This window comes from Mauremys reevesii, linkage group 20, assembly GCF_016161935.1.
Source record: "Mauremys reevesii isolate NIE-2019 linkage group 20, ASM1616193v1, whole genome shotgun sequence".
Classification (NCBI taxonomy): Eukaryota; Metazoa; Chordata; order Testudines; family Geoemydidae; genus Mauremys; species Mauremys reevesii.
The window spans coordinates 6,847,602-6,874,286 of record NC_052642.1 but is presented as its reverse complement, the minus strand read 5'-3'; the positions used below and the strand labels follow the sequence as shown (position 1 = coordinate 6,874,286).

At 40.7% G+C, this 26,685-nt stretch overlaps 1 protein-coding gene across 36 annotated transcripts in view; it reads left to right on the top strand.

Annotated features, from left to right (window-relative positions):
- Window positions 1-26,685, top strand: part of CUX1 (cut like homeobox 1) — a 399,391-nt gene that overhangs the window by 275,279 nt on the left and 97,427 nt on the right. For 26 of the 36 annotated variants that reach the window (XM_039508398.1, XM_039508397.1, XM_039508408.1 and 23 more), the window contains 9 exons: window positions 6,552-6,610; window positions 10,240-10,288; window positions 11,417-11,513; window positions 12,569-13,240; window positions 14,291-14,356; window positions 15,760-15,861; window positions 18,258-19,084; window positions 21,691-21,856; window positions 22,477-22,533. In XM_039508398.1, coding sequence (XP_039364332.1) covers window positions 6,552-6,610; window positions 10,240-10,288; window positions 11,417-11,513; window positions 12,569-13,240; window positions 14,291-14,356; window positions 15,760-15,861; window positions 18,258-19,084; window positions 21,691-21,856; window positions 22,477-22,533 — 2,095 coding nt within the window. The remainder of the gene's footprint in view (window positions 1-6,551; window positions 6,611-10,239; window positions 10,289-11,416; window positions 11,514-12,568; window positions 13,241-14,290; window positions 14,357-15,759; window positions 15,862-18,257; window positions 19,085-21,690; window positions 21,857-22,476; window positions 22,534-26,685) is intronic. The other 10 variants (XM_039508421.1, XM_039508418.1, XM_039508417.1 and 7 more) reach the window with 4 other exon arrangements.

Genomic DNA, 26,685 nt, shown 5'->3' with positions numbered 1-26,685 from the left:
GATGATTTAGTTGGGGATTGGTCCTGCTTTGAGCAGGGGTCAGGACTAGATACCTCCTGAGGTCCCTTCCAACCCTGATATTCTATGAACTCCTTGTCAGTTGGAGTCAGAACTTCCCCACTATCCAGCAAAAATGTAGTAGCCCTAGTTAGCCAAGAGATCCTGTCTCCCTGGCACCAAATGACCTACGTTAATTAACTATTTGTGTGTGTGCTCTTTGATTTTAAGTGATAATTCAAGCTAAAAGATTGTTAGTTATTATTTAACTATTAACCCCTCTATCATACTCCATGCAAGTCTAACAAAAGAGAGCTGTTTTAATTAGTTATTTAATAATAATTTAGAAGCAGCAAAGAATCCTGTGGCACCTTATAGACTAACAGATGCCACAGGATTCTTTGCTGCTTCTACAGAACCAGACTAACACGGCTACCCCTCTAATAATAATTTAATTATTTTAAAAATATTTTTGGAAAAGATACAGTCTAGTGGGCACTCTGAGACTTGGCATTTGTATGTTCTTTTGTATAATAAATGCAAGTTGATTTCTTGATCAGATGACACTTCCTAAGCTACTTTGTAGAAATATTTTTCACACCCACCTTCTGATTGGAGTATTTTTAGACTTTGGGGGATGTCAGAACACACTTTATTTTGCCTGAATTAACCAGGTTGATATTTAGAGCAAGAGATTAGTTCCTTCAGATTGTTTCACAGTTTGAACCTTTTATTATTCTTTGCTCTGTGCATTTTACAAGGTTGTTAGAGACAATTACCACAGTAATACGTTTTACAATAATGATTGGCTGGGGAGATGCCAAATACCTAAATGGTCTGATTACATACAGATTGTATTGTCAGATGTGTTTATTTGTATTGGTTACTAACAGTACAAAGTGCAAAATTTCCTTGGCAGCAATCTCTATATTAATTATGGGGTTTCCCCTTGGGAACAATGGGTATATGCCAGTGGTGGCCTCCCTCTGCCCCCCGCCCACACTCTCCACCTACCAGACTGGGTGGGGGGAGCTTGGGACCTCTGCCTTGCAGTGGGGTGGTGGGGTAGGAACTTCTGTCCAGCAGGAAGGAGGGTCTCAGGGCTTCAGCCCTGCAAGGCGCACATGCCAGGGCTTGGGGCTTCAGCAGGAGTGGGGCTGAAACCTCGATCCCCGGTTCCTGGCAGGTGTGCTCCGGCTCTCAAACTTCTGAAGATTGTCATATGCGGCTCAGAGGGCCAGTAAGTTTGGCCGCTCGTGGTATTTACTTGATTGTAGTGTTCAAAGTATTTTAGTTGTTTTAATGTTACTATCTTCCTGTGTTGCCATCCTGTTATAAGATTGATCTGTATGTTTGAGGCTCCAAGGGAGACATCTTCACATCGAAAACAAAAGCTGTAGATAATGTTTTGTTGCTTTGGGCAGTGATAACAATCACATATCTAATCTTAAAACTTCCTGAAATACAGCTGTATGAAACTGCACATAACATTAAGGCTGGCCTACAAGTGGAAGTCATGTTAGTTATCCTGTATTTGATAAGTATCCCTATAAAAGGCCTTTCTACTTAGCATATCCCTGCAGTAGTAACTAATGCAATAACCAGATTAGTATTAGTGTTACTATTTTTAATTCACTCCATCACATCGCTTTCTGTTGCAACACTTAAAGCCAGAGTAACTTGGAAGTTGTTTACATTTCGATTGTCACTGTATGTCACATAATAACACAAAGTTTGTGGATCTGAGAGCTAGTATCAAAAGAAAGATGGATTGTAATGCACCCCAGGTTTTAAATCACATGAAAGTATCAGTGGATGTTGGCTGTAGAAGGATCAACAAAGTTGTTAGAAATGGCTGGCAGAGACATGGCCAAAGTGGGCTGTTCTGATTCAGCAGCCCTCTCAGTAGACACACTGGCAGGGCTCTTTTAGAACACCTAGAAAGGTTGAAAGCCGAATCCCTTCTCCAGCCTCAGGGGCTGGCTGGCTCCTTTACATCTCCCTGCTTCAGTGCTAGTGACCAGGTCTGGTTTGTAAATGTTGAGCCAGATTCACTGGTGCACTGAGGCCACTTTCCACAGTGTCAAGCTATAACTTGAACAGTTGGTTACCCCTATGAGTTGCTGTATCTGGCTTTACAGAAAGCTCAAGGAACTGAAGTGTCACTGGCATGATCTTGAACATCAGGATTACACAAATGTGCAACACTTTTGTAAAGAGATGGCATTCTATACAGAGCTTGTTTAAAATGTGCAGGATATCCTTCAAGGTTTTCCTGAGAGCAGCATGAGGTATGTTAGAGGGGTTAAAAACTCACCCATAGTTATTGCTATACAAGAACAAAATCCAGTATCCTTCTAGTCCTATTAGTTCGAGTATCCTTCCTTTGATTAATGGCTATTGTTGGCTGCTTCAGAGGAAAGCTCCAAAATGTGCCATACTATGCCACATATAGAAGTTTTGTGTTAATCCCAATAGCCCTTATTATTTTTTACATAACTAGAATAACTATAGAGGTTATTCATTTTCCTGTCTAACTTCGTAAAAAGGTACTCACTTCATAAATATCCTGAGAGCTGTGAGTTCCACAAGTTAAAAATTCGCTCTGCTTTCCTGGAATTCACTGTGATGATGATTTGTTAGAACATGTTGCTTGATGAGTAGCTGGCATAATAGCATCTCCTGCTACTTGGCTCTGGGTGTTTTTAATTGGATGGGATAATTTCTTTTTCACTAACACGTCCGTTGAATCCGTTGTAGCAAAGTTGATCAAACTGTCCTAATTTTACAATGTGGAAACTAGAAGTAAGAAGAGGAAATGGGCAGAATTATTTCAGGTACACAGAAATAGGTATGTAATACATTATAGGAGAACATTTGAAGCAAATAGTCTAAGAAATACAAGTGAGGATTGAAGAGTCTGATATCAAAAAGCAGGAAGATAGGTTTAAAAAGGGGCAGCATGGTGAACCAGATGGCCATTTCCTGTTCCTACATTTTTATGTTTTTCAGAGAATTTCCAAATCTCACAAACAGAGATTACAGTAATTGACATGCCAGGAAGGGCTGAAATGACCACCAGAAATGCCTGGTAGGAGCTATGGGAAAATTGTGGATTAAAAGAAAAAAGGGGTAAATTCCAGCCATGTTGCAGTTTCAGAAGAAAGAAGTTCTGCAACTGGACGCAAATGCAAATATTTTACTAGATTGTCTGAATTATCCTTGTATTCTTTCAGGTCCTGGAGACTTTTGTTTAGTTTCTTTGATAGTAGGCATGAGAACCAGCGATGATGATGAGTTCATTACTGGGTTGGCAGTTCTTTCCTTTAGTCAGCTTTTCTACCTGATGTGTTTGCCATATTCTAAAAAGTGACCAGATAGATTTTTGTTTAATAAGACCCAGCTCTGCTATCTTTACCCTCTGAAGAAGTTTTATTGAAGTCAGCCGGGCTATCCAGGTACTCAGGTGATTAGCTGTCTAATCCGATGAAAGAACAGGAGTACTTGTGGCACCTTTTTTTCTTTTCTTCAGTGAAAGTAGTTTGACATTTAGCCCTGGTCTACACTACAAGTTTAGGTCGAATTTAGCAGCATTAGAGCGATTTAACCTTGCACCCATCCACACAACAAAGCCATTTTTGTTGACTTAAAGGGCTCTTAAAATTGATTTCTGTACTCCTCCCCGACGAGGGGATTAACGCTGAAATTGACATCTCTGGGTCGAATTTGGGGTAGCGTGGATGCAATTCAATGGTATTGGCCTCCAGGAGCTATCCCAGAATGCTCCATTGTGACCGCTCTGGACAGCACTTTGAATTCAGATGCTCTAGCCAGGTACACAGGAAAAGCCCCGTGAGCTTTTGAATTTCATTTCCTGTTTGGCCAATGTGGCGAACTCAGCAACACAGTTGACCATGCAGTCCCCCCAGAATGTTTCTACGCTCCCCCATCATCTTTGTCTCTGAGGTTATCGCAGATTAGAAGGTGAAAAAAATGCACTCGTGATGACATGTTTTCCGAGCTCATGCAGTCCTCCCGCACTGATAGGGCACAGTGTAATGCAGGGAGGCATTCAGTGGCAGAGGCCAGGAAAGAATTGCTGTGTTTGCTTAACGGCAAAAATATCATGAGGCGCTATCGATCCTGCTCGAGCCAGGTCACTGTGTCACATGCACTCTGCACTGTGTCAGCCTTGGGCGGGGGCATGACCACTTTGTGAGCAGGAAAGCCATAGATATAGCCCTGTAATGTAGTGGTTATCATGTTCACCTAACACATGAAACATCCCCAGTTCAAAACCGGGTGGAAACAGGTCATTGTTCCTTTTTCTGACTCCTCTCCTGCATTTTTAGTCTTAGAACAGACCGTGCTGTGAAATTTTACTTTGAATTATATCAATTATGAGTTAAATAATATGGAAGCTCTCTGTAAGTGATAGTCCCGAGTTCCTTACCCTTTCAGCTGCTCTGATAAATTAACATTTCTGTTAGGGGCGAGGGGAAATTTTCATGAAGCCTTTTATAGGGACTAAATGCTATCTAGGACTCTGAAAGAATCTTAACGTGGCCCACAGAGTGCAATCCTTCGCTCTGGATTTGTCATTCCACAAGTTAAACTACTATCCAGGCTTCATGAGCCATGGGAGCAAGGAGCAGGCTGGGGTAGGTGCAACCATGCGGTGCTGCCGGCTGGGTGAGCAGCCTGAGGTAGAAGCCTCCAGCTCGCATGATGTTCCAGGCAGGACTGAATCTCTATGAGACAAAACTTAAAGAAGAGAATGACCTGGAGTCGCTCCCATTCGGTGCTCTAAGAGAAGGATAGCCGTGTCTGTCCAGGCACCCCTGATCGATCTCACCAAGATCTGCCAGCTGAGCGGGACCCCGGCTGGCAGGAGCTGGTGGACGGAGCCCCAGACCTACAGCGGGTTGAGCCACTCAGCCTGCTGCCGGTCTGGGGCTCCATCCGCTGGCCCCGCTCAGCCCACTGCCTGCCTGGGGGTGCCGATCATCCAGGCAGGCGGCGGGCTGAGCAGGTCCGGCGGACAGAACCCCGGAAAAAAGGCATGAAATGATTGTCTGCTGTTGCTTTCACGGAAGGAGGTGGGGGGGCCTGACAACATGTACCCAAAACCACTCGCGACAAAGTTTTTGCCCCATCAGGCATTGGGAGCTTAACCCAGAATTCCAATGGGCAGCGGAGACTGCGGGAACTGTGGGATAGCTACCCACAGTGCACCGCTCTGTAAGTCGATGCTAGCCAAGTAGTGAGGACGCACTCCGCCGACTTAATGCGCTTAGTGTGGACGTATGCAATAGACTGTATAAAATTGAATTCTAAAAAATCAACTTCTATAAAATCGACCTAATTTCGTAGTGTAGACATACCCTTAGTGAGATTTTGGATTCTGTGCAGATGTTACCATCACAAATTTTCAGTGAATAAAAAGTTGGCACATGGTTATTTCATTCCACCTTATACTTTATTGCTGTAAATATATTGGCTTTGCTTGTGTCATGCTTCAAAAATGCACTGCTGCTGTCAACGTTGCAAGGGGAGGAGTGTATTTATTTTTACTTCAGATACTGATTATCATTTTGGATCAGTTAGCTGAACAAAAATTAAGCCAGTCAAATTCAGCAGAACCAACCCCAACTTGTCTGTGGAAGTTGTAAGCCCAAGAAATTCTCTCACGTAGCTAGGCTGTGTCTGTACTAAGCAAGGAAACGATTTAGATTGTAAACTCTTTTGGGGGCAGGGACTGTCTTTTTAGTTCTTTATTTGTACAGTGTCTGCCAGTAATGTGGCATCTGCAAACATCATAGTTGGCAACAATCATAACACTACAGTTTAGGATTCCTGGAGCATTTATCCTACAGTGCTGAGCACTGATGTTGAGCATAGGCATTGTGACATTGCATTATGGGTTGTGTAAGGAGGGTCAGTGCTTGTGGCCTCTTCTCCGCACTGAAGACAAACCATTAAGATTGCAGCAGATTAGCCAGACCCAAGCAAAAGATCTGCTCAGCAAGTCTCAGTGGTGCAGTCTTATTGGTTCCTCTTCAGTGTATAATCATATTAGTTATTGCAATAAGTAATGCTTGTAAAACCACTTGCTACAAGCTGTTTTGTTTGGACACAAGGCATTGAACAAGTGTTGCAAGCCTAAAGCATTCTGGTCAATAGCTTCTTGAACTCTTTTCTTATTGTAGACAAGACTATACAATAGCAGTACAGCATATTCCAAAATACTACTCTTGTTTTTTACTTTAATAGCTTTGTGAAAATGTTAACGTTTGTGTAATGCAATACTGTTACAAACAAATTGTCACTTTGTCAATTGTACAATGCTTAGTGTTCTGTAAACAAGGAAAAGAGCATCAACAATAATTTGGTTTAATTTAATTATTTATTGTTTGTTTTCTATTGTATGTAAATTAGGTATCAGTAGTAACTCCTGACTCATGCAGTCTTTGCTGTATCAAAGAAATAATTTAAAGACTATTTGGAAAGTTCCCCCTCTCCCCCATCCAAATAATTTTTTTTCTTTTTTAAAGCAACTGGAAGAAAAACTGAAAACACAGGCTGACTATGAAGAGGTTAAGAAAGAATTAAAGTAAGTGTTAAATGCTTACATAATTTCTTCACAAACCGTAGATTAAAAATGCTTGTTACATAAAGCCACAAATCTGTGTTCTTGGAACAATAAAGAATAACTCAAAACCACAAAAAGCACAGAAGTAGTGTTTTGGCTCAAATTGCGTCCAGAGCCCAGTACAATTGTTCATCTTCAAAAGATTGCTCATGTCGATTCCAGGTAGGTGTGTGCGTGCCACGTGCACAATCGCTGGAAGGTTTTCCCCCTAGCAGTACCATCGAGTCAGCCTGTGGAGCCCCCTGGAGTTGCGAATTCATTGTGCTTCCTCTTCAGTTCCTTCTTGCCGCCAGTGATAGTCATTGGAGCAGCTCCTCTCTTGCTAACAGCAAGCGATCCCCTAGTGGACTGTTTTCTCATTGTTACTTGTAAATAGTTGAACTAACACTCTTTTTTTTTTTTTAAAGTAGTTTAGTTAGATTTAGATAAGTTTCAGTTGAGGGTTCCCCCTCCCAACCACGTTTCCCATCCCAGGGACTGCGGCATACCTCGGTCTCAAGGTTTCAAACCATGCAGGTCCTGTCTGAAGCCTATGCTAAAGGGAGATCCACATGACTCCTGTCTGAATGCTTGGGGGAAGCCCATCAAACGGAAAAGTGTAAGATCTGCAGAGGCTTTTGGCCAAGGACCAAAAAAGAGAGGGACTTTAGGCTGAAACTGTTCGTCATGGAGTCGGCCCTTTGTCCAAAGCCAGCATGGGCGGCATCTGACTCCAGGCCCAGCACTTTGGTGCAGAGCTCACTGGCCTCTGTAAGAGAGGCCGCAGCGCCAAGAAAGGACTCAGGCTGCAGGGACCCTCGGCACCGCTATTCCCCAGCGCCGAAGATCTCCTCTGATGCGAGTGCCCGGCACTGCTCCCATTCACTGGTGCCGCACTAGAGAAAGAAGAAAGACAGAGGTTGCTCTCCCACTAAGGCGGTGGAGCAAGGAGGCACCAGCGGGATGCATCTTGTGCCAGGACACCCTGCTCTTGCTCCAACTCCTCCGGCACCGTTGACTCTAGCCTCACAGGGAGGTCCGTCAAGTCCATGGGAGTGTCAGGAGAAGGACTTAGACCTTCCCTCTACACCGGACATATTTGAGGCGGCTAGGGACTTCATAGCTATGACAGCGCAGTCACCAGCATCGGTGCCACAAAGAGGCACCATGCCGTCTAGGGGCAAGCCAAAAATGAAGAAGCACTGCTCGCCCTCACCACAGCACTGCTCCCTGGCAACATCTCGCTCTGCAACGCCTTGATCATCAAGGTCGGAGTCCTTGTTGGATTAGAGGCAGAGTCGTACGCCTCTAGGCGAAGCCGGCACCACTCTAGGTAAGAGGAAGGGCAGCCACTACCCATGATGTCCTGGCCTCTGCAATGGCAGGTGCCGGCTCAATGGCCCTTCTGAGCCCCATGGGCCTACCACCAACACCCCCCCCCCCCCGAAGGGCCTGGGTCTGGATCCTTGTCAGTGGCTTCGGAGGCATGGGTCCCATCATCATCAACATCTGTAGCCTGGAAACCTGCGTGAGGGCAGCAGATGGGCACGGAGTTTGCTGTGTGACCAGAGCCGGTACCGAGATGGACGCAGGCCTGGAAACCGGCACCACACAGGGCATTTTGGTGCAAGAGGATCTGTGAACAAGAGGGCCAGGAAGACCCGGTGCATCTTCCTCATCCTCCTGGGATGAAACGGTGGTGGGTACTTCCACCACTGCCTGTCATGGACAACAGTGCACACCAAGAGTTGCTCAGGAGAGTGGCTCAAAATTTGAGCCCTCCAAAGGGTATGAGTACCTGTTTACTCATCCTCAGTCGGGTACTCTGGTGCTGGAGGCTGCCAACCAAAAGAAAAGGCAGGGACAACTGGGGACAACTCCTAAGTCAAAGGAGGCGAAGAAGCTGGATCTCTTCGGTAGGAAGGTGTATTCTACCGGCGGGCTCTAGCTTTGCTTTGCCAACCAGCAGGCAGTCCTTAGCCGCTATAGCTTTAATTCCTGGAACATACTGTCCAAGTTTCAGGAACTGCTGCCGGCAGTTTGTTTGGAGTTTGCTGCTCTCCTGGAGGAAGGCAAGGTCATCACGAGGACCTCCTTACAGGCCTCCCTAGCTTCGCCAGACTGAGCAACCCATACTGTGACAACTGCGGTAGCCATGAGAAGGAGCTCATGGCTTCAAGTGTCAGGACTCTCACATTAAGTCTAACAGAGTATTCAGGACTTGCCTTTTGACTGTTTAGGGCTCTTCTCGGAGCAAACAGACACTAGGCTCCACAGCCTGAAAGACTCGCGGGCAACTCTGAATGCCAGCCCCCCAGAGGAAGCAATTCAAGCTGTAACCTTCTACTCAGCTCCTCCTAGGCCGGACTATAGCAGGAAGTGGGGCAAGAGTAATAGACGGAGGTCCTCTCAGTCCTCCTCTAACCAGGGCCGAGGCTCAGCGAAGCAGCCCTCAACCTCCAAGCCAAACTTTTGAAGGTGCGCCTGGGGGCGACACACCAGTTCAGATCCCAGATCCTTCCCCTCCCTTTGTGAATCGTCTATCCCATTTCTACCATGCCTGGAAACATATCACCTCAGACCAATGGGTCTGGAGCACGGTAGAATTGGGATATTCTCTCCAATTCTGTTCCCTCCCGCCTTCCCACTCACCTTTCCCATCCCTCTTCTGGGACCCTTCTCATGAGCAGTTTCTAATGCAGGAGGTGCAAACACTCCTATAACTCGAGGTGGTAGAGGAGGACCCTCTGGAGTTGCATAAGTCACTAAAACTAAACTAAAAGTCATTTTCAAAAGTGACCACTAATTCTGGGCGCCTCCGACTCTGGGTCCCCAACTTTAGACACCTATAGCCTGATTTTTTATTTCCAGACTCTGGTTCTGTTAATGTGGCACCCAGAATCAGTGTACACATCTTAAAATATTGGCCTTAACCTTTCTGTGACTTGGAGTCCCCTTCTATAAAATGATAGTGCTTATTCTGAACTACCTCACACAGCTCTTGTGAACATTAAATATTTCTAATATGCTTTATACATAAAAAGTGCTCTATAAGTTATGTATGGCTCTTTCATGCAGCTTAAGAAATATTGAACAGTATGTCTTCCCCATGCTGTAGAACGGAAGGCTATTAAAATGAAGAACTGCCTTTTAGGCTGTAGTGCATTGGTCAGAAAAATAATTTGTGCATATTTTTTTATATGCAAGCTGGTGTATTTTATATACAGTATTATAACTGTTATGGTGATATCCCCTGTTTTGTAGCTTTGTTATAACTTTCTCATTCCCTTCAAGCTTCACAGATAAATTTATATTGTTTCTGACAGCTTAAAATGTTATATCCTTATTAACCTTTAAATTTATGCTCTAAACTGGCCTGGTGGGATTGTATATAGAATGAATTAGATGACGCTTGAGAAAATTTTCTTATCCAGTAACTAGTTGGAATAATTTTTCTGTATTCATTATCAGATTATATTACTGCAAGGAAAGTTGTTAAAGTTATCACTTACGGTGTTCCTGGAGAGTAGGAAATTATAATGTTAATGCTCATTAGTGGAACTGTTATGAAAGGAAGAAATAGAAAATAACTCATTTTTCACCCTTTACAGTATACTGAAGTCCATGGAATTTGCACCCTCTGAGGGCTCTGGTGCACAGGTACTGAATCTACTTTTGTTTTCTTAATCCTTCAGTTCAGTTAGTGGATATTATTTTTATGTTATCTAGGGCAAGCACGAACAATTTCCTGTTGATCTGTAAGCTACAGGCTCTTAAGTGTCCATAAAATATTGTGGTACACAAGTTGATCATTGGCTTCTCAAGCCTCTACTATAAAAGCTGAACTGAACATTTTTTGCCTGTTAATTACATTTCCTTCAAGTGGTCAAGGACAAAGAATGACATTACAGATGGTGTTTGAGTGAATAACTTGAATATTATAAAACCAAGTCTTTTTAAGATGCTGCATTGACACACAATTAAACTGAAACTTGGATATTTATTAAACTAATAATAGGCTGAAAACCTTGTTCAGCAATTTTTAAATATTGAAAAGCCTTGAATATACCATTCACAAAAGAAAACAAGCAACCCTTTGAACACCAAGAAAGGAGTAGAAACTTCTAATATCTAGTACATTAATCTCCCTTAAGATCAAAGGTTATGAATTGGATTCCTGCTTCTGAAATCCAAACTGAATATCAATATACCAGGCGTAAAAAGGATTACTTTTTAATGTGCTTTTTCATGATCAAGGGTTAGATATTTAGTGGAAGGTAAATGGCCAATTTCTGTGACTGATTTAATTTATGATTATATGGTCTGTTTGCACTGAAACACACAGCATTTCCAGGAAGTCTATAATGCCAAAGTAGTGGAGTGGTCCAGGAAGAAGAAATATAATCTTAACTAATACTTCAGTCAAATTAAAACAGCATTTTAGTTGTTCATTGGAAACTATACCAGCACAATTTAAAAACAAATAAAAAAGTAGGTAGGATTAATAAAATGATTAACAGGACACTTAAAAAAAAAAAAAAAAAGTAACACCGAGTTGATGAGTTATTTACATTGAAAATTAAGCAGCATAGCTGTTGAGTAGCGTGTTTAGGAATCTGAACATTCACATAATATATGCATGATGAATTCTACTGCCTCAGTCATCACAAAGGCAAGTGCTTTCTTCCTTCTTCTGAATTCTTTCACAATAGCTGAATGACCTCCTTAAATTGTTTAATACCTTCATGGCTAACCTGGAAGCAAACCTCATGTTTTGACTGTCTTTAGGATGCATCCAAACCACTGGAGGTGTTGCTGCTGGAGAAAAATCGCTCGTTGCAGTCTGAGAATGCCACACTGCGTATCACTAATAGTGACCTGAGCGGTAGGTTGATGTGATTTTCTGCTGCGATACTTTGTTTACTATCTGGGGGGGGGGGGGAAAGGAGAGTGAATGTGACATGAGAGCCCAGCCTAGTGCGTGACAGAAAGATTAATGGACAACAAGGACCTTGAATAATGTTTGATTTTGCTATTGTATAGGCTGGCTAATAGAATAAGACTTGGAGACCTGAGAGCTGCTCTGAAGGTTAGAAAAGGGAGGCATTGCAGGATGTACCAAATGGTAGCATTCAAGGCTGGTTTCAGTTTCGGTAACAAATTCAGCAGTGGCGCAAAAAGCTCTGTCCCCTCCCCCACAACACACACACAAATGTGAAGCCAAGTGTTTGCATGTAGAATACAATTATCTTTCTATCTAATATACTTAGATATTTTCATGAGCAGATCAGTTTAAAAAACAAATACTGAAATAGCTGTGTCTTTATTAGCTTTCCTGATGTGGGTATTTTACATTTTCTGTGCACATTTTTTAAATGATGGCATCATGGAATTTCCAGATACTTTAATGCTTATGGTTTTTGCTGCTGGTAAAGAGTTAAAATTTGTCATTGGCACTGGGGTTTCCTATGTTCTGAAATGTATATGACTTTAACTGAGCAATCTTATTGCATCCACTTAAACATGATTTCTTTAATTAAATTGATTTGTTCCAAAATGTAAATGTTTGCTGCATTAGGTTCAGCCAAATCCATTGAGTAATGTCTCGAATAAGAGACATTAAAGAAACTTTGCTGTTTGTAACTGACTTTATTTTAATTGTATAACTGCACTTCATGTAATTGTTTTAGTTTTAGAGTTTGTAAGGGGGATTCTCCAGGCTGCAACATACAAGAAAGGTGCAAACATGAAATGCATGTTGTTTGTTTTGGGGGCCTTGTTTGGCATATTAAAATTTAAATTAATAAAAAAAAAAACCACCACCTCATTGGCCCTTGTAAAAACTGCACTTTTTCCCTTTTGTGGGGCAAACTTTGCATTTTATCTTGGTTTTTCCCTTTTTAATCCCCCATAATGCATTATGTTTGACCTTCCTTGTAGGGTCAGCCAGGAGAAAAGGGAAAGACCAGCCTGAGAGTCAGCGTCCTGCAACCTTGCCGGCCTCCCCTTCTTCTCAGTTGCTCCGCAACACAGGGGAGCAGGCTTCCAATACTAATGGTACACACCAGTTCTCACCAACGGGTTTAAGTCAAGACTTTTTCAGCTCATCCTTGGCAAGCCCCAGCTTACCCCTGGCCTCCACAGGAAAATTTGCACTAAACTCTCTCCTCCAGCGACAGCTAATGCAGTCCTTCTACTCCAAGGCAATGCAGGAAGCAGGAAGCACAAGCATGATTTTTTCAACAGGTCCTTACAGCACAAACTCCATATCTTCCCAAAGTCCATTACAACAAAGTCCGGATGTTAATGGTATGGCCCCATCTCCCAGCCAGTCAGAAAGTGCTGGGAGCATCTCTGAAGGCGAGGAGATAGACACAGCAGAAATTGCACGTCAGGTGAAAGAGCAATTGATCAAGCACAATATTGGACAGCGGATATTTGGACATTATGTCTTGGGACTGTCACAAGGGTCTGTGAGCGAGATACTAGCCCGGCCAAAGCCATGGAATAAATTGACTGTGAGAGGCAAGGAGCCATTTCATAAGATGAAGCAGTTCCTCTCAGATGAGCAGAACATCCTGGCCCTACGCAGCATCCAGGGTAGACAAAGAGGTAAGTTCTGTTTACTAACTGATTTAAACTTTGGTCTCGTGGGCTATGAATATGCAAACCCGTGAAAATTTTTCTCCTGCTAGGCTATTTATGCAACAGAATTGTTTTTCACCTTACTCTTTTACAGAGCTACGATGCAGGAACGTATGCTCTACAAAACATGACTTTACTAAATCTAATTTTCTGACTATGTTGTTTTCCAGCAGTTATATAGTATAGTATGTTTGACATTGAGAAGCCGAGATTTTCCTTATACTCTGGACTGGATTGATTTTTTGTTGGAAAGAGTGAATATTGGTATATTAAAGCCTGTCTTAATTGAGAATAGCCCTATATCGGAATGAAACATTGAGTGAAAAGTAGCTCTCAAGAATGTCAGCCACCACATGTACTTCCAAAATTATAGTAGGGATTGTTTGCAGAGAACGGGTGTTTATTGTGCCCCTAATAACTCTGGTGGCAATTTTTCCTGTGTGTCTTGAAAAAATTATATGAGTGATGCGTAAGATCATTAGTTTAACAAAAAAAATTATTAACCCACATTTTTAAAGCAGCTTTGCTTATTTATATAGAAAATCTTAAGAAGTAACATTCACTTTCACTTCCGTGTGATTAATTTTAAATAAATACTGAAGCTTGCATTTAAGAAAATGAAAAGAAAGCTGTTAAAAACCTAGACATAGTTGAAAGAACAGGCAGCATTTCCATAAATGTTCATTAAATGAAAATGAATGTCATTACATTTATAATTTGTTCTTCCTTTTGATGATTATACTTGGGTGGTTTATCTACCCATCTTTAGACATTTATTTATATCAATCTAACCTCTTTTCTGTATATAGATGTAATTTTTATTAACAAATCAGTCAGCCTCACTTCTTCCAAAGTAGCCTGCTCCTCTAATGCTCAGACAAAGACTCAAAGGGTTTAAGAGAAGCTTGAACTCTTGTATTTAGTGACAGGCAGCTATCTTTTCATGTCACACAGCCCATGATGTCAGCACAATCATCCCCTGATTGTTTTATTCTTACCAAACTTGTTTTTCAACAGAGAATCCAGGCCAGAACCTGAACAGACTATTTCAGGAAGTACCGAAACGAAGAAATGGGTCTGAAGGTACGTCACAGGCAGGTGTTTTTCTTTGCAGTTAATATCTAGAAAACGGAGTGTGCTCTAGCTGTGTGTTTCCTTAAAACTGTGCAGTTTGATTCTGGCCTGGAATCTGATGGAAAAACAGTAAGTATAAAACAAACCATGGGTTAGAAGAACACTTTACTTTTTCTAATTCCACCACTACCATACTAACTTGACATGTTTTGGATACTTTCTCCATACACCATCCAAATATGTATGTGTATAAAAAGAGATAAGTGATAGAAGTGGCATTACAAATAATGAAAACCTTTTAGATACTGTTTGGCTGTCTTCCTTGTGGCATCCAAGCAAGAAAGTTACCCAGTATTAAGTAATTCCTTCACAAATAGGTAAAAAGTATTCCGTCTATATTACGGGTATCCTTCTCCTAGGATTTTGAGTACATGTTGACATGTTGCTGTTAAAATGGTGTAGAACTTATCTTAGCATAATATATGAAAAAGCCTGGACAAAGGTATCATTGAAGATCAGAATAGTAAACTACTAATTGAGGAAGTAGGAGTTGCTATTTAAGTATCAACTTTTTTGCCTTGTTTCAGACCAATGACAGAATTTTGCTTTTAGCAAAATGGCAAAACAAAAAATAAAAGAAAACCCGCCCTAAAAGAGTTGTTTTGTTTCTGGTAGAAAATATGGCTCCTATTAGTGATATATGTAGATCATTTATAGAGCATTACTACATGATGAAAAATGCACTAAACTAAAGTAATCTTCAAAATCATTAGGAATTTTCTATCTTTCTTTCTTTGCTTGAAAAACAAGAAATAAGCCTCATATTGTTGGGGAATATCTTAAGGGTTATATCTACACTTAAAAATGTATTTCTCCTATTGTTTTGACATCCTGGAGAGGTAAAATAAACTAGAATAAATATTGCTTTCTTCTATTCAATGTTCTCTATTTTAGATTCCAGTCTGGAATAAAATGTACAGTGTACTCAGATACCATACAGGGTCAAACCAGCTAACGTGATATTTTATAAGTGGTTCATGCCATCACATTTTTAGCTGCCCCAAAGAAGGGAATAGACTAAAGTTTTTTTTTTAAATTCCTGCTGGATAGTACAATTTGTGTAGTACTTGACACTGAGCGAGTACATGACCTGCTGATTCTTCTACTGTTTATATATTAAAATTATCTTGTAGCTGCTGCTGAATGGTAATATACCATGTATTTTCAAGCAGAGAAAATTTCTTGAAAAGAATGGAGTTTCCAGTACTAGTGAAGGTCAATAAATCTTAAAATCCTCCTAATGAGTGCTTACAAGCACCTCTGCAAACTGTTCTCAGAATGAATTGCAGGTGTTACACTCAATGTTTGCTAAAAAGATTGCTTAACGTCATTAGTTTCCTTCTTCTCTTCAGGTAACATCACCACAAGAATCCGAACCACAGAGACTGGCTCTGATGAAGCCATCAAATCCATTCTAGAACAAGCCAAAAGGGAGCTGCAAGTACAGAAAACAGGTACAGGCTCACTTTGTCTCTTGTTCCTTTTACTTCAGAATTTAATTAAAACAATTATCATGAGCTTTCTGGTCGGTTAATTATGTTCTTAAAATCTTGAACATATGTTTTGCAGAGCAGTTTCTTTGGAGTGAGGAGGGGTTCATGTGTATAACACATATTCAGTTTTACTTTATATCCTTAGTGCTAGATGGAACCTTTAGATAAAGTCACAATTCCTCTCCTGCTCTTGCCTTGCTCCGGGGGAAAGTAAATTGTGACACCCTTTACATTGCACCGCATACTTCCTCCCTTGCACTGATCCACGTCTTCTGGCCAGCATGCCGGAATGGCAGAGCCATTCCTACCTCGTAGGAGGGGGAATACTGGCCTCACAGCTCCTGTCCCTCTTTTCCTCAAATCTGACCAAACATCAAAAGACCCACCGTGGTTGGTGATTTAATCTTTCCTACTCCCCTGCTAGCCCAGTCATATTTTTCATGAATTGGGATTATAACATAATCAGTCCCGAATCTGACTTTTACAGGGCTTTATTTCATGATGTAAATTGTTCCTTGGCGCTTATTTGCTTTCCATTTTCTGATTTTAAAAATGCACTTCAAAATGGTCATGCCAGTTCAAACAGTGTTTCCTTTTCCAATGCGCCTGTCCAGGTTATCTTCCCACTCTGTAATTTTCCATTCATTTGACAGCTATCAAAACTTTTTAACTAATTCTCCAATCCTGCGTATCCACTTATGGAGCTGGCGCTGCACTAGAAAGTGCTTTGTGTTAAATTTCATTTTTAGAAATAAATGTTGGTTTATTACTTTGGATATTCAGCTTCCAAATTAAAACAAATCACATGGCAAAAAAATATCTGCGGGAGTAATGGAAAGATGTTTTTAGTGAACTGAATAAGATACTAGATTTCTAAATGTGGACTAGATACAGTAATTTAAAACAGATTAATTACTATATTCTTTTGCAACACACTTCATATGAGGATCTGAGAGTGCTTTGCAGACATTAATTAATTAAGCCTAAAACTTCCTATGAGAGAAATAGTTAGATAAAGCAGAAGAGGCATCCCTGTTGACTTTTTTCCCTTGTTCTTATTTCTGATTAATTTTGTGGGCATGAAGAAGAAGGGACAGAAGGTGGCAGAATGAAAACATGCATAGATGACACACAATATTATTATAGGATAATCTGCATAATTGTATTAATCCTATTTATTTTCATTTGTGGCCACTTCTTGAAGTGCACAGCTCCCTTAGTCATATCAGGTGCATCACATTGCCCAACCTCCATAATGGGATTTTTAAGCCTTGGAATTCTTCTTCAACTGAGGTTTCAGTGGAGACTGCTGTAAATCCAAATGCAGGACCACCTTACCAAATCTCTTGACCCTGGAGAAGAGTACACTGGGACTGTCCTCTGGAATTCCAACCTCTGCTGCTGCATCCATTGGCTTAGGAAGGCCATATCAGCACTAATTCACCACCAAAACCCTTCAGTTGGACTCTTAGTCTCTTCTTTGATGCCCATGGGCTCCATACAGAGTAGAGATCAAGAGTTCTTCGAAAGCTTCTGCTTGGCAATGCAGCCCACTATGGCTGAACATCACACTTACTTTTGAAAACTGTTGAATAATCGTGTTTTTTAGTGACCTTTCATTCAGTGGTTTGGAAAAAGAGAGAGAGAGAGAGAGAGCTGAATAGTCAGGGAAAAAAACAGGGCCGCCCAGAGGATTCAGGGGGCCCCTTCCATAAGAAAAAGTTGCAATACTATAAAATACTATATTCTTGTGGGGGCCCCAGGGCAAATTGCCCCACTTGCCCTCCCCCCCCCTTCTGGGCAGCCCTGGAAAGAAAAGAATTAAGTTATTTGTAAAAGTCCTTAAGTTTTTAAATTTCCAGTTCTGTTTTGGGTAGTAGAATGATTAACCCTATCAGATTATTTTTGTTGTAACAGGACACTAGCAGTGCAGCCAGGTGACCTGGATTTTGTTTGTGCATGATTCATTTTGGGGAGACAGAGAACCAGATGCTTAAGTAAATGTAGCTGGGACCATGACATGTTAATGTCACTTTTGGGGAAGTATACATTTGCTGAGGGGAGAGAGGGCCTGTTTTTCAAAGCTATATATTTGCAAATGTTTGCAACACATATCAGTTATACATATGTAGTTTGGGTGTCTGTGTGTGCATGTGTGGCTGCAAATATTTTCCAGGGCCTAACTTTGAAAACTGGCTTCTTTAATTAGAGAAAATCTGATTTTATATATATGTAGAAATGTACTGCAGACCATCTGTTCCCTCACAGGTTTGTTAGGAAACATTTACAGTGGCACTGAAGTTAGAAGAATGTGTATATAAAAAGTGTTACAGTTCATCTTTGGTCTGTTTTCACAGCTGAGCCGGCTCAGCCACCTTCTGCATCTAGCAGTGGCAATTCTGATGAGGCCATTCGATCCATTCTGCAACAAGCCCGACGTGAAATGGAAGCACAGCAGGCTGCCCTTGAACCTGCCTTAAAAACAACACCTTTGTCTCAAGCAGACATTTCCATCTTGTCCCCAAAACTAATATCTACACCTGCAATGTCTTCGGTTTCCAGTTATTCTCCATTGGCCTTGTCATTGAAGAAACATTCTACTGTCATGGATTCTAATATATCTGCATTGCAGAACCTCTCTGGGCTAAAAAAGGAGCACCAGGAAACACCAGTTTTAGAGCTTCATGGAATAACTGATTCTGCACAGGGTGTGCTGAGGCATGTTAAAAATGAATTGGGACGTGGTGGTGTTTGGAAGGACCATTGGTGGAACACTGTTCAGCATGACAGAAGAAATACCACTCTTTCTGAAGATACAAAGGTCGAGGAAGCCAGCAGTGGAAAAGAAAAGGTCAGCAGCCAGACAAGGTCAGATCGTAGCCAACTCCAAGGACCATCCTCTTCAGAATACTGGAAGGAGTGGCCAAATGCTGAATCTCCATATTCCCAGAGCTCTGAATTGAGCATGACTGGGGCAAGCCGCAGTGAGACACCACAAAATAGCCCCCTTCCTTCCTCTCCTATTGTACCTATATCAAAGCCATCCAAACCCTCAGTTCCTCCATTGACACCTGAGCAGTATGAGATTTATATGTACCAGGAAGTGGATACAATAGAGCTAACTCGTCAGGTCAAAGAAAAGCTAGCAAAGAATGGCATCTGCCAAAGGATCTTTGGGGAAAAGGTAAAGAACTGATTTTTCATTACACTATTACTTTAAACATGTAGCGCTATATTCTTATGTATAGGGATGTGAATCTGCCACATAAAGTCTCAACATACCTTTTTCATTCAGTAGTTACAAAATATATTTACAAGTGAAAGGTATGAGTCGTGTCTTATTAAATTTCACAGATTTTCTGCTTCTACCTTCTATACAAAAAGCTTCTTCAATAGCTTACAGTAAGAACACAAAGCTAATTTCTTCTTTTCACAGTTCAGGGCAACTGCATGTGCATTCCCCCTCTGTGGTCCACCAAGAGCACCCACTTAACGGTTTCTGGCTTCCAATCATCACCTCTTGGGCAGAGACCAAGGCTGCCCAGTTCCTTTACTATGCTGTAATATTCTCAGCAAGCCAGGCTACCTAAACAGGCCAGGATCTCCACTTTCCTTTCTCTGTAAAGGTTATGAACAGTATAATTGCCTGTAGTTACAAGTTACTACACAGCTCTTTATAATCAAGCCCATTTATTCTTAAGATGCACGCAATGCAGGAACTTTTACTGTTTTAGTACGTTTTTTTTCTATGTGCTAACCAGAGGTCACCCGTCAGTCTTACGAGGGCTTAGTTGGTCTATTCCTTCTAACCCTTCCACAAGGATTGCCCCCCCCTCCCCCCACACCTAGACAGAACGTCCTGTCCATTTGCTGGAACAGAAAGATGGCCCTGAGTCAGTTTAAACTCAGGCTATTTATCAAAAAGTCCTTTTTTTGTCATTGGTCTCCGGGGAATCTAGTTTGAGCTATTATGTGCAAGCTTCCCCCGGAGACTTCACTTACCTCTTGGGGTGAGGGGGAGGGGAAAATGACAATCTGCCTGATTTGCATAATCATCACTCTCTGTTTTTAATTCCTGGAGGAGCTTTGGTAGCCCTGTCCCATGAAGCAGAACACAGTCATATATAAACCATTCATTTAAAACAAATGGACCCCAACAATATTGCATGTGGTTGCAATCTCTGTGTCACTCCTCAGCTACATTGATTTTAAGTTGGAACATATATTGAGACACGATATTTAATATCCACCAAAGCAGTGGTCCCCAAACTGTGGGGCGCACACCCCCCTAGGGGGGCACGGAGGAAAGTTTGGGGAGCAGCTGGGCCCATGTCAGCCTCCACTGGGAGGGGAAGGGGAAGAGAAGGAAGCACCACCCAGCCCCGCTCTGTTCCCAGCCGCAATCCCGGCTCCCAGCCTCAGCCCATTGCCATGGCCCTAACCTTGGCCCCTGACCACAGCTCCGTTCCCGGCCAGACACCCCCCGCCCCACAGCCCCAGTCTGTCCGTCCCGTCCCTTCCCCCCCCCCCCCCGCCGTCCCCCCTGCAGGAGCTGCGGCTCTGGCACCTGGAGTAAGTAGGGGTGCGTGGATGGGATAAGGGCTGGTGACCCTGAAAAGTTTGGGGACCACTGTGCTAAAGTGAACTCATGGAATATTTGAGAAATATCCTTGCCATAGATCAGTAAATCTAACAGATTTTTGTAAATGAAGGTTAAGGGACTCTGGAAACCTGAAATTTCTTGTTTAATATTTAAAAATAACATAAGGGGATTTGGAACTCTCTGCTCTTCAGTCTTATATTTTTAGTTAAGAATTCTTTATATAGTCATTGCTCAGCCCCTAAGTGTCCAGCCTTCCAGTTAGCATTAGTATCTTTTTTAAGTGAGCCCTTGGTGATACATATACATATTGTAGAATGTGGCATTTTGAAGCTACAACACTCCGAGTTCTGATGGTCTCAGATCTCATAGCTAAGCAGAGTCATTACTTGGATGGAAGACCACCAAGGAGCATCTAAAGCTACAGGAAGTGGTGTTGGTGATTCAGCAGGTGGCATTATTCCCTCTGATTCGGTACTGAATCAATGTCCCAGCAGGATACTATGTACATTATGCTACTACAAGAACCATGTTTCAAATAAGACGTAAAACTAAGAGCTTGACCACTTGGGGTCATTAGATATTCTATGGAGCTTTCGTAAAACAATGGATGTTAAACTCAAGTGTCCTGGCTGAATTCCAGGTCAGCTAATTACATTCTGCCTATCTACATTTCTCCTGTAGTTTTAATGGCTACAGTATGACAGTATTCACTTGCAATTAATTGTTAAAGATGAGCTAACGTGTACAAAACGAAGCTGTTCAAGATTTAAATAATTAGCACAATTGATGGGTAAATTTGAAAGTTTCAAGGATGTTTATTTTAAAACAAAATACATGAAAATGGTTTCCTGTTTTTATTTACCTGCTAGGACCAGGTCTCTGTGATTCTCCCGTTAGAACTGATGACATTACATCATACAGTGTATTATGCAGCTCCCTGTGCTCTTGCAGGTGTTTGCTCTTGCAGGAAAAACGCATACTCCTTCCTGAACTCAATATTTACACACACACAAAATTTCCATTTACTTACAAAATATGCATATGTAATTAAAGTTACTCCTGTGCTTTCTGGTAAATGATTAATATACACATGACATGAGCAATATGCTGGTGGTAAGTATATCACAGAAGTTACCCACCCCTAAATTAAATACGCTAATATTCCATTCTTGGTTTCTTCATTTCAGGTGTTGGGCCTATCCCAAGGGAGTGTCAGTGACATGCTCTCCAGGCCAAAGCCATGGAGTAAATTGACGCAAAAAGGCCGAGAACCATTTATTCGTATGCAGCTCTGGTTGAATGGTGAGCTGGGACAGTGTGTCCTGCCTGCACAAGGCCAGCAACAAGGACAAGGTAATTAAAATTCCACTATGTTGTTTGCATTGAAGGAGAGGAATTATTTTTAAATTGCAGTAAGCAAGAGTTTTTTCTGACGTTAGCTCTGCCATTTGTATAAGTAGAATTGCCCACCTCGACTTCACAACCTGTTGTTAAGGGACTCACCGGGATTTTACACAGAAGGATTAGTTTCTGCTTAATTCCTAAGCAGGAGATGATGAGTTAACAATTAAAATAGCGGTGTTTATGCATAAATAACAGCATATAAATCAAGCAACTTTGGATAGAGCTAGAAAAATGTGAAAGTTAAATTCAGTCACATTTTAATAGGAATTACTTGTTGAGGAGGATATTTCTAAAGTTCTCTGATTCTTGTAACCAGATAAAAGAATTAAGTTTTAAAGAGTGGTTGTAATTCTGTTTTTTACCATTGTTTTCATTATGCTGTTTAGAAGTACCAAATATCTAGTTGTTATTTTTAGTAACACCAAGACAGATTTTGCCCTTACTTGGTTGTAACTGAGATCAACATTTGACTAATTGTTAAATTTGTTTAGAATTGGAGTTATTGCCTGGTTTGGTGGATTGAGAGTCTCCTTTATTGTTCCCTGACTTTACTGTTCTCTCTTATTTAGTCCTCCACTCAGTGACATCGCTGCAGGATTCCCTACAGCAGGGATGTGCAAGCTCAGGTAATCAACTGGCTTCAAATGCTTTGGTGTACAATAATTCTCTACATTTTATTCTATTTCTGCTGCCTTGATGCCCAAAAGATTCTTGTGTTTTGTTGTTATAGCATGCAGGAGCACCTTCAGGGTTTTTATTAACAGTGAATTCCTCATCCCCTCTGTTACTATGGCAGATCTTGAAAATGCGAGCATTTAACAGGATACATTAGGCTGGAAGACTATGATCTGAGATCATTTGCTCTGTATTATTTTTTACCATAGTTTATCAATTTGACATGTGACAGTGGCTGTAAAACAGAAGCATTTCATTTGTAATATGATCTACATACCTCAACTGCCTTTTTTGTTGGTATATTTTTTTCACCCTCAGTTGTGGTTCTAAACCAGCTTTTCTAATTTAAAGTTGAGGAAGATTGCTAAATATGCAGCTCACCCTCCCACCCCTTCACTAAAACACAACAGAGACTTGTGCAAAATGCAAGTGAATTGCTTAAAGATGTTTCTGAGGATGACCAGTAGGGAGCCCCAGTATAAAGCAGCTGTGTTCCTGCTGTTAGATACCAAACTCTACCCACGCACACCGTTTAACCAGTGATACAGTTAACTGATGTCAGCCATTTATACCGTATTCCAGGCGAGAGAAATACTTGGGTTCTGTGGCTGTAAGATGATCAGGTGCTATAAATGCTATAAATGAGAGACTTACAGCAGTTCAGAATGTAAAGGAAGGACCTGTTGGATCATCTTGCCCATCTCCTTGCAATTGCAACACAGAACCTTTTTCTAATAATTTGTCCAGTTTAGGTTAAATGTCCTAAATAATGGGGTTTCCACCATTTCCCTTACTATGAGACTCTTACAGTGAGATGTATTAGGCTGTAAAACAGAAGCGTTTCATTTGTAATATGATCTACATACCGCAACTGCCTTATTTGTTGGTATATTTTTTCGTCCTCAATTGTGGTTCTAAACTTATTTATTTCTCATATTGAGAAATTCTCTAAATTTTCCCCAGGAGTTAGATGAAAATGGAATAAATAAAGGCAAAATGTCAGCATTAAAACCAACCATGAAAATAAAATCTTCATGAATAAAATTAGAAACAGCCTTTGCAATCACAGAGCTATTGTTACTTACCTACAAGCATTTAAAGAACATGTAAATTTCCTGAGGCATTTTTACAGTGCTGCTCATGAAAGTATGCAATAGCTACTTTTCTGTAGCATTCATTCAACACCAGTCACTATTCTAATTTAAAAATATATATAAATACTTAAGAAAACATAGAAAATATCATAAATAATACATTTAACAGGTCATTTTAAACGAGTAGGGTTTCAAATGGGAGGGAAGGGGGAAAAGGCTATATTTTTTTTATTAATCATTTTTCTGGTCCCTAACAGTAATTAAGAATGGGTTGAAATACTGACCTACAGTATTGCAATCAGACCAACTTATGGGTTCCCAGGAGGATAGCTAGTAGCTAACAGTTATTTCCTTCAGGAAGTTTGGATGAGTTAGTGTGAGGTTCTGCTCCACTGCTCCACATCTCCACCTAGTCTGGCAGTTTTTAATTCACTTCTGTATTTATCCTTTGTGAAGGTCATATAGTATCCATATACTACATTAAAGACTTACATGTCTTTTTGGTGCGTGTTTCTGTTAGGGTCTTCTTTTGACCTAATGTGGAAATCTTCATTTGTCAGTACAGCTGCGGGTGATCTCAGGGGATTTTGAATTTCCCTTTTGTTTGTCTTCCTTTCTGAGTATCATCTATCATTCCGAACTTCATGCTGCTTAGCAGTAGTAATGTTCATGGAAATTGAAGGAAGGATTATAGCTGCATAAAATGGGGTGCTCTAATTAAAGCTTGTTTTTTAAATCAAAATCTTGATTGAGGTAATTGCACATCACCTAGTGACTTAAAAACCAAAGATCTACTGTATTTAGATCTACTGAAATATTACATAAAACCTTTCTTTTCAAAATAAAAAAATATGTAACAAGGGATGATTAATCTTTATCATCCCTTGGGAAAGAAATATGGAAAAATCTGAAGACAAGTATAAAGTTTACTCCAGACGTGATAGTAGTACGTGCATTGCAGAATGACAGGAAAGCCAGATATCTGATCTATCTCTATTCATACCATGCTCATCACGGTGTTATCTTTCAATAGCAGACGCTAACAGGTAGCTAATTGTGGATTGGGTCAATCTCCCTATTACACAGCAACAGAGTTGTTAGATATTGTTTTCGGTCTTGTTTTAATTACTGTTGTGGGAAAACTAAGGCAAAGATATGAGTGTTAACTCTTTTGTTCTGGATGCAGTGAGATTCTGATCTCTTGAGGGAAGGAGTTTGATAGCCTCAAGCTGGTCATGAAAAAAGCTCTGTCCTCATTTCTCATGATTCTTACCTTTATTGTGCATGGCTTTGTAGTTGCAGAGGAGCACAACTGTTATAGGAGGTGTTCCAGTAGGTAGCTCAGACCAATCTATTGAGAACTTTGATAATTAGAACCAGGTGCTAATATACATGGACGTTGGTTCCTCTGCTCCTGAGACCATCTCAGATTTGGATTTTATCGTCTGTGAAACAGGCTAATAACTACTTGTAGCAAGAGATACTGGGGTTCTGTGTGAGAATGCATTCTTGGTTAACAAAGTTTATGGTTTGAAATGGTTCTGATGAATATGACTTTATGGCCAATAAGATGGAGAAGAAAGGGCGATCTCTTGACCTAAGAGTCATAAGACTAATGGAATTCCTTACATAAGTAGGTTAAATTCAATTACTTATTTTAAACTTTGGTTTAAATAAAATAAAATAAAAATATTACTGCCATTATTATCAGTGTGAGCCAGATCAGAATAGAATTGTTTAGTTAGTTACTTAGAGCTGTATGGATAACTCAACAGAATCAAGCCCCTTGTGCTAACTCTAAAATGTAATTTTAATAGGCAAATTGGTTAAGTTTCCACATCACTTGTGCATACTGAGATTGCAGCTGTAAAGTAATTGGCCCCAGTTTGTGTTGATTTCAAGCCATCGGATATCAACTGGCACCTCACACGGGCAGCTGCTGTAGTCTGTCTATCTTGTGTGTATGATTCAATTCTGTGCTATTTCCTTGATAATTTGGCCCGTGAAAACCTTCCTGGTAACTTTTCTAGTATCAATAAAGCGAGGAGAATCACTGTCCAATGCACTTTATTGGGAGCTTGAAATGCAGTGCAAAGTTGACGCTTAGTATAACATGGACAGCGTTGCTAGAACATTCGTTTCATGTTTCTTTTCTATAACTGTTCTTTTATCACAATCTGTTTTGTGTATCAATAGTACTGTGTGTGTATTATTGATGCTTAGTAAATAATTGATTTTATTGAAACTCTACCCGCTATTCTTTTTCATAGACCCTTTAGCATAGGAGATGCCTTTATCATACAAATGTTGATCTTTTCTTTTTTTATGCACATTATCTTAGAATTTCACCTGTTAAAGCTCTTTCCCACTCATTTTTATTTTGGATCCACATGCACTAGGTAAACAATGATCAAAACTTCCGCAACACAATTCCCTCCTCATTGTGGTCCCTACCTTACACATATAAAACTGTGTTTGGCATTATAAAATCTGTAATTATGAGCACCAACATTATAAGGAAAGATTCATTGTAGACATAATGCAGTAACTAGGTGACAACACTCTTTCCCTATTTAAGTGGAGGAAAGGGAACTCGTGCAATACCCTGAAGCTGATCTTAATTTATTTTAAATAGTGAATATGGGTCTGTATCTTCATTTTTAGAAGATCTGCACACAATCCATTGCAACCTATGTTTTTTCTTTTTTTGGTCAGGCTGTGTGGATTCCATAAATCCACTGTCCTATGGTCTGAGCACAAGACTGGGAGCCAGGAACTCGGGCATTCTAGTACTTGTCTCTGTCACTGATTCCCTCAGTAAACTTGGGCAAGTCATATAGGCTCTCTGTCTCAGTTTCTCCATTTGTAAAAATTGAGATAATACCTACTTCACAGGATGCTTCTCATAATTAATTAGTGAATCTGTATAAAGCTTGAAAATGAAAAGTTTAATTAGTTGTACTGTTACCACTGCTATTTTTGTCAGGCAGCTATGGAAAAGTACCACTT